Source organism: Hylobates moloch, unplaced genomic scaffold, assembly GCF_009828535.3.
Source record: "Hylobates moloch isolate HMO894 unplaced genomic scaffold, HMol_V3 SCAFFOLD_7, whole genome shotgun sequence".
Classification (NCBI taxonomy): domain Eukaryota; kingdom Metazoa; phylum Chordata; class Mammalia; order Primates; family Hylobatidae; genus Hylobates; species Hylobates moloch.
This window is the reverse complement of record NW_026652282.1, coordinates 51,743,284-51,751,834: the sequence shown is the minus strand read 5'-3', so window position 1 is coordinate 51,751,834 and position 8,551 is coordinate 51,743,284. Positions and strand designations below refer to the sequence as shown.

Sequence of the window (8,551 nt, the reverse complement as noted above, 5' to 3'; positions counted from 1 at the left end):
CTGTAGGTGGCCTATTCAACTTTGGCCTCACCTTTCACAACTTTTTTCTTCACTTCACTCAGCCAGAACACTTCTGTAATAACACTCTAGATCTTGTCATAACCAGTAACCAACTGGATTTCTTTCACAATCTTGATTGATTTCAAGTGTCTTCTCTCTGACTACTGTGTCCTCTTATTCCAGTTCACTTTGATACATTTCCAACAATTCTTCCACATATCAGAATCTCCAATTCATTGTCCCTACCATTTAATTGACCTTACCCCATTACCCAACACCTTTTCTCATGCCCTCTTTTTCCTTGTGTCTGGCTTAGATTCCTTGGTCCACTATTATGATCACTTCCTTGCAAATGCTTGTAACTCTATTATCCATTTATTTTCCCATTGTATTTGCATGGCGAATCTCCTCCAGATTTCACCCAACCACCTGTCATCTCTATGTCTGTGCCTGAATATCAGAATAGACTGGAGACAATTGTTACAGTTGGGCTGATTTATTTTTCTTTACCACAAGTCTGAATTAGGCACTCAACATTTATTTTTTTGTGTGCCCCTATTCCTAAGAGATACTGATTTTTATTTATTTCTTTGTAGATACTTAACATTTCCTGCAAGCCCTACCATATGTCCCTGATGTGCTTACTTTTCCACTCCCTCTCAGACAGCATCTCTCAACCTTAGTTGCACATTAGAATCATCTGGGGAGCTTTTTAAAATCCTGATGCCCAGGCTGTATCCCATTCCAATGAAATAATAATCCCTGAAGGTGGGATTTAGACATCTATGGTTTTTAAAGCTTCCCACATAATTCCAATATGCAGCCAAGGTTGAGAGCCACTGTGCTGAAAGAACTATTTCACACTTGCTCCTCCTTTCTGTAACCTCCACTGACACCTCCCTCCATAATCCTCTCTCAGCTTCATGGAGAAAAATTTTAAAAATGTTGTAGGGGCATTTCCTTCCCTTTTATTCACCAAATCTATAGGCTCACCATCACCTGCACATTTACCCATTTTCTCTTCTTTTCTGCTAGCATTCAGGAAGTGATTTTGCTCCTATCAAGGCAAATCTTTTTTGCTCTGGAATCCATCCCCTCTCACTTTCTGAAGGACTTTGCTCCTGCAGGTATCCCCTCTCTTAAACCAGTGCTTCTCAGACTTCAATGTACATGCAGATCATCTGAGGATCTAGTTGAAATGTAGATTATGATTAAGTAGATGTGGGATGGGGCCTGAGGTTCTGCATTTCTAACAAGCACCCAGGTGATGATGATGTTGTTGGTTTGTCGACCATGCTTCAACTAGCAAGGTCTTATATGATAAGCCTTTCCTCTCATTCCCATCACTATATCAATATGTCCTTATTTGCATGTTAAAAGAATAAAAAAGAGTTCCTTGACCTCACATCCCCTTCCAAATATTGTCTTGTCTTATTCCCTTCACAGGAGAACTTCTCAAAGAGTTGTCTACACTCATTGTCTCTACTTGTTTACCTTTGCTCACTCTTTATTCCCTTCATTCACTCCTCTACCCCTCCAATATGATCTTTCTTACTCTCATGCCAGTGAAGCTACTTTTGTCAAAATCACCAACCTTGTTGCCAGTACAATGGGCATATCATTTAACTTTTCAACATTTCACACACCTAGTCTTGAAACATTCACCTGAATATGATTTATCCTCGTTTTATTTTTACCTTATTGGCCACTGCTTCTCAGTCTCTATAGATAAATCTCTCCTTCTATATGGAACTTTTATCTAATTGTTAAGAACCTCGGGATTTGTCCAGGGCCCTTTTTAAAATCTATGTTCTCTCCTAGATGATTGCATCCTGTCTTGGGACTTTACATATCATAAATATGAGGAAGACTCCGAAATGTATATGTCCAGCCAGATCTTCTCTCCTGAGCTCCAGGCTTTCATATCTAGTTGTCTTCCTGACATCCCCTCTAATAATGTAACTATTGGGCAGCTCACTCTCAATACATTCAAAAGGAAGTCTTGATTTTTTTCCCTCTTCAAACTCGACCTTATGCCAGTCTCCCCATATTAGCTAAAGTGCCACCATCTACCCAGTATTGCAAACCAAAAACCTAAAGTTATCTGGAATTTCTTCATTTTTTCCCCCTCACACTCCACATCCAATCCATCATCAAGCTCTGTTATTTCTATCTCTAAAATATATCTCAAATATTTTTACCTCTGTCCATCATCTTTACTGTTCTTCCAGTCCAAGTCACCATCATCTTTCCCCTGTAAAAACAACAGTTTTTTAAAAGACAATGTAAATGTTTTAGAAATGTAAATCGGATCAGTTAATTCTCCTGCTTAAAAATCCCTCAGTTCCCGCCCCTCTCTCCCTGTAGTTCATAGAATAAATCCAGATTGTCTTACTATGGTCTTCAAGGCTTTATATGATCTGGCTTCTGTCAAATTTGTCTCCTATCACTCTCCTCTTTCTCTCTAGGTTTCAGCCTCATTGTGCTTCTAATTCCTGCAACACTACATGCCAGTTCAATCCTTTGGGCTTCTGTCCTTTCTGTTTTCTGTGCCTGGAATACTTTCCCCCTACCTCTTACATGGCTGGCTCGCCTTAAGCCTTTAGGCCTTAATTTGAATACCTTCTCCTTGGAGAAGCCTTCCTTATCTAAACTCCCTTTCCTCCCCCAGAGTTACTCTATCCCTTCACTTTCTTTCTTTTATAGCACTTATCACCATCTGTATTAGCACATTTACTTACCAGATTTACTTGTTTATTGAATAGAAATGAGGGCATGAACTCTGTCCATCTTGTTCACTGCTATGGCATCAGTGCTTAACATACTATACCTGACACATTGTAGGCACACATATTTACTGATTTTATGAATAAATAAAAATAGGTAGTAATGTATGTACCAAATATTGCTTTGTAAAGATAAGAGTTTACACTATACACGTTAGTCTCGGGCCTCCAATATTTGGAATTATAGTAGTTGTGTCCTTTCAGTATTTACCCTTTTTCACTACTGCACTCCACTCACTGGAGAATCAAGGTTTGAGTTTTTATCCCAGCTCAGCCACTAACTTACTTTGTGACTTTGGGAGTTCCTTCCATTCCCTGGGGCTATATCTTCTCAACAGTAAAATGAGACTGTTGGAGGGAATAATCTTTACAATTATTAAGGCCAACTCTGATATCTATGGATCAGTGATTCTTTAACACTCTTAGGTACACAATTAGTGTGTTCATTGTATGACTGGAGAACCTGAGTCACAGATAAGCTGGGACATGACTGTCCTTCTCTTCATTTTGCTCATGGCTCTCTACTAGAGTGGAGAGCTGGTGCCTGGCTAGGTACCAAATAGGCTTCTAGGAGATCACGGGGCTTCAAGCGAGTGAACACAGAGATTATGGAAACCCCTTTTCCAGATTTCTATTGTCCTGTCCTGAATTCTTACTGGCTTCCAGGCCCTGTGCTAAGTACTTTCCTTGGACAAATTTATCAAATCTTTGTAACAATCTTGTCAGCCCCATTCACAGGTAAAGAAACTGTCAGGGCATAGAACATTGAATAATCTGCCCAAGTAAGTGGCAAAGCCAATAACTGAATACAATCCAAGTTGTTCTGACTTCAGAGATTATGCCCTACCAACTACATTATATCTCCTCTAACTACTCATATGGTTCCAGGAAAATAGGTGCTCAAGACATAATGACTAGATTCAACAGCATCTATTTACACCTCTGGGATCAACACCTGTTTTTTGCAGGAGTCCCTAGGCTTTATATTAACAATGGCCTGTTTGCATCCAGATCCATTCTCCACTCTTCTCCTGAAAATTACATTTCTTAGATTTCCTTGCTTTCTCACTTCTTTTGTCCAATGGGAGACAGGTACAGGAGATTGGTGGCTAGGAGGAAGGGAGAACCCAGGGTATTTCTCCCACCTCCTGTATCAGAGAGGTGTTTTCTGGTGGTAGCTGTATTCCTCCATGGCTCCAGCTCCTCTTGAACCACTCATCCATTCATGGCACCTGCTTCCAGTAGGCTGTCCAACCCATCATTTTAGCTTCTGCATGGCCTCATCTGTTATCCATCCATCCCTATGAGTGGTAGCAGCTTTCTGTGTTTGTTAAATGCTAGGTTGCTGAATCCTCATCCTCTGTCTGGCTTCTTAGCTCTGCAAGTGTGATGCATTAAATGCTCACAGTTTAAAAGACCTAGGGTGGTTTTTATTTTCCTGATTGATTGGATCATGACCAATACAGATACTTTCTACAATTCCAGGGCTACTCACATCACATAAATTGGTTTATATCCTTCAGAGCACATATTACAATCTCTAAATATTTTTGCTTGTTTACTTATTTATTGTCTATCTCTCTTCTCTAAGTAGATTGTAAGGTCCATGAGGAACTTTGTCTTGTATCCTGAGCATCTGTCACAATGCCTGGCACATACGGGCTAAATGATAATGTTGAATGAATGCATCCATCAAAAAATTCCAAGTTTTTATTGGGTATTTACTATGTGCCAGTCACTGTTGTAGAAGATACAGAAATTAGTAATTCATTGCCACTGCTTCAAAAAAAGTAATGCCATTTAAGTGAAAGGGGATAGTAAAATGTTCATATGACCATTGTGTTAGTTCGCTAGGGCTGTGCCATAACAAAATACCACAGACTCTGTGGCTTAAACAACAGAAATTGAGTTTCTTATAGTCTTGGAGGCCAGAAGTCTGAGAACAAGGTATCAGTGGGGTTGGGTCTTTTGAGGCCTCTCTCCTTGGCTTGCTTTTTAGATGACTGTCTTCTCCGAGTCATCAGATTCTGAGGTACTGGAAGGACTTCAACATATAAATTTTGGGGGAGAACAATTCAGCCCGTAACAACCAGGAAATAAAAAGATCATTTTTAATTGAGAGAGTGAAATCATAGTGCTATAGGAATCAAATGAAAGATGACAAAATCAGGGCCTGGAGGTATTCCTGGAAAGCTTTCTAAAGGTAGTGTGCCTGGTGCCAGATCTTAAACAGTCATGACAGTTTGAATGGGCTGGTTGGCAGGGGAGGTGCATCCAAGATACTGAGCATGAGAGAAGGCCCAGAGATGGGAAAGTGAGAGAACATCGTGGAATCACTGATGCCTGGGTTACCAGACTTGGGAGGGAAGTTGAAAGGTCATCCAGGGCAACCTCCCATTTGATTCAGGCATCCCTTGCCAAAGGGTCATTCAGCTTCTGTTTGTACACCTCCCATGATGGGGTGCTCGTTAAGGTACTGCTTCTATCTTTGTCCAGCTCTGCATGGACAAAACAACAGGTTGGATGAAGTGCAGAAGTCGTGCTAAAAAGAAGAGGACAAATAAAGTTGTACGTGTAACAGGCCAGTGATGTCTTCATGCCAATTATCTCCAGGAACTTCTTTCTAATATCATACTGTAACTCCTTTTACTTTGGTTGCAACCTCTGTTTTTGCAATTCTGTCTTTGCCTGACCTGCTCTTCTAGTCAGGAGCCTTGGATTCTTGTCTTGTTTGGCTGTGCTACTTTGAGCAGAAGTCTTTCAATCTCTGGGCTTCATTGTTCAAGTCTGTAATGGTGGGCAATTAAGAATCCCTGTTGTGTCCATCTCATAGAGTTACTGTGAGGATTATAAGGGATAATAACAAATGTCAGTGTGACTGACAAAGTCAATTTTTAGCCTAAGCAAAGGTACCAGCCTGTGTTGTGTTCCCCAGAGTTGGGGGAATCATAAAGAGGTGGGTGGTTTCTCCGTTTGCCTGTTTTGCTGATGTACATTCAACTCATTCTCAGCAAAATAAGCAAATGGAAAATTCGTCCATCAACAAGCTACCTTTCATGTTCCTAAGGGTGTGAAGGAGAAGCCTGGAGTGGTGTGTGTGAGATAGAAAGGAAGAGATAGCCAAAAGAGGCTTGGAAAGCCGTAGAGGGTAAAGTCGAGGCTTTATCTTTTTTTTTTTTTTTTTCTTTAATGTGATCTTATGCCCCTTCTCTCTTCCAAACCTTCATTTATTTATCTGTAAATTGGAGATACTAATGCCTGCCTCTACAGGGTTGTTCTGAGAAGTGAAAGTAATGCAGATGAAAGCTCTAAGATAGTATACAAAGAGAGAAGACCCTAGGGGAGTATGCAGAGGGAGGGTGGGGGAGGGAGGCATGAGAGTGCTGGCTTGGCTCCACTGGGGCAGGATCTTATTATTCTGGAGATTGGCCCAACACCTCTGGTAACTTTGGAAAGGACTTTCCGCTGACTCGACACAATTGGGAAGCCCCACAATAAACAGCATCTAACTCCAGCGCAGCGGGAGGCAGGCAGAGGTAGCAGCTGCCTTCTCCTGGGCGGGCGGAGGCTATTCGCCCCCATCCTCTCCCTGCACCCCACCCCCACAGTTCTCAAGCCTTGGTGGGGGACAAAAGCAGCCCATTGGGACACCCCACACTCGCACCTCTCCCTGCCAAGACCTCTAGGAGCAGCAGGGCGGAGAGACAGAGCCTGCCGGTTGGCATGGAACAACCTGACTGAAGGCGAGGTCCGGGGCGGAGGGGATTGGGTTGTAGGGCTGTGGAGGAGGGGAGGCGGAGGGGGCGCTGGGGCTCTCTCTCGCTTGCTTCAGCCCAGCCCTCCTAGTCAGCCCGCGACAACTCGCGCCAGCTACGGGGCCTCAGAGAAGCCGGACTTCGCAAGCACCATGCAGTGGATAAGGGGCGGATCGGGAATGGTGAGTGCATGTAGCCTTGGCTTCCCTTGCTTGAGCCGCTCAGTCCCCCAGCCCCATCTCCAGTGCCCCCAATGAGCCACAACGCAGTGAGCACCCTGGCCTCTGCCCACCGTCCTAGCCGCCGTCCTTGAGACACCAGTGAGCTTGCTGTGGCCATTTTAGGAGTCCCTGCTCGCCTGCCTGCCCAGGAAACCCCCCTACCATCCCCCTCCACTTTTCTATCTCCCTCTGAGATTAAGGTGGAATAGGGGTGGGGGCCAGATTATGTGCCCAGGAACATCCCAGGGGTCACTTGGGAGGCCAGAGAGGGAAGGGGGATGGCAGAGGGCTTCTCTGGAAGCAGTGAAGCTGGCAGGAGGCTGACAAGCTGGCACGGGGTTGTGGGGGGAGGGGACGGTCACAAAGCCTGGAATTGTGGAGGGGGCCTTATGGGAGAGCTGCATGACTCCCCCCTGCCCCCAACTAGATTTCCTGCAACTCCTTTCCCTGGTCAGCCCCAGGGCATGAGGGCCAGAGGGCCACTCTCTCTCTCAGGAAGCTGCCTGATGGAGCCCTAAAGCCCTTCCTTGTCTGGGCTGGGGTCACCCTGTCCACACTTGGGGCTTTGTCAAGGAGAGAAAGCTGCAGAAACCCACATTCTGGAAATGGGTTTGGGCCACAGTCAGTTAACAGAGCTCTTCTCTCCCTCCCAAGGAGTGTGTGCTTGTGTGTGTGTTTAGTATAATCCTCCAACAGTTCATTTTATGCCATAGTGTTCCCTTCTCCACCTGGAGACCTTGGAATGACTTCCTTTTGCAGAGAGGAAGTAGTGGCTGCATTTTGATGCCTCTCTGACTTAGCCAGGAGCAGCTAAAGCCTGGTTAAGGCCTCTGGGGTGCGGGAGGCCACCATGACTTTGTCCTCAGCTGGGAGGCATAAGCAAAAGGGCCTCAGAAGGCAGTTAGGTTGGGTCAGCAGGCACTGATGGCAATAGCCCACACTTCTACGCTGCCACCCATAACCCACAGATGAAGGAAAGTAGCCTGAAGTGGTTGGGCAAAAACTGACATTTAACTCCTTTTTTGCTTTCATTGTGGAAGGGAAGAGGGAATCTGGTGTGGGCTAGGACTATATTCAGAGGAGCTGTCCTCTTCTCTTCCTCAGAGTTTTGATAGATCTCTGTGTCAGTGGTTCTTAAGGGCATCCAGTTCATATGCCCACGTGCTGGGGCTTCAAAAGACCCTTCTTCCCAGACCTCCCTACTTCCCTGAGGTCCCATTAAAGCTATATCAAATGTTTGTAGAACCAGAAAAGATTAGAGCAGGTAAAGACCTTAGAGTCCTTGCTGTCCAACCAGGAAAGCTGGGATCCAGAGAGTGGGAGAGACTTGCCCAGGGCCACAAACTCCTTGGAGGCAAAGCTGAGTCTAGCACTTGAGTCTCCTGACTGCCACAGTCCTTCCCCAGTGCTCCACCAATCATTTGCTCAAATGGTGCTGAGAGAGGAAGAAAGGAACAGAGTCATGATCTTGGGAAAGGACTTTCTTCAGGATGATCTAGTGCCATTAAATTTACCTGAAAGCCGGGCGCAGCCGCCCACGCCTGTAATCCCAGCACTTTGGGAGGCCGAGGTAGGTGGATCACCTGAGGTCAGGAGCTCAAGAAGAGCCTGACCAACATGGAGAAACCCTGTCTCTACTAAAAAGACAAAATTAGCTGGGCGTAGTGGCACATGCCTGAGGCTGAGGCAGGAGAATCACTCGAACCCAGGAGGCGGAGGTTGCGGTGAGCCAAGATTGTACTATTGCACTCCAGCCTGAGCAACAAGAGCGAAACTCCATCTCAAAAAA

General features: G+C 44.8%; 1 protein-coding gene across 3 annotated transcripts in view; it reads left to right on the top strand.

Annotated features, from left to right (window-relative positions):
- The first annotated feature begins 6,612 nt into the window (after positions 1-6,612).
- The window catches only part of ARHGEF9 (Cdc42 guanine nucleotide exchange factor 9), a 158,937-nt gene continuing 156,998 nt past the window's right edge, over positions 6,613-8,551 (top strand). The window contains exon 1 of one of the 3 annotated variants that reach the window (XM_032757066.2): positions 6,613-6,723. In XM_032757066.2, the coding sequence (XP_032612957.1) occupies positions 6,694-6,723 (30 nt within the window). In that variant the 5' untranslated portion in view covers positions 6,613-6,693. The remainder of the gene's footprint in view (positions 6,724-8,551) is intronic. The other 2 variants (XM_032757060.2, XM_032757055.2) reach the window with 2 other exon arrangements.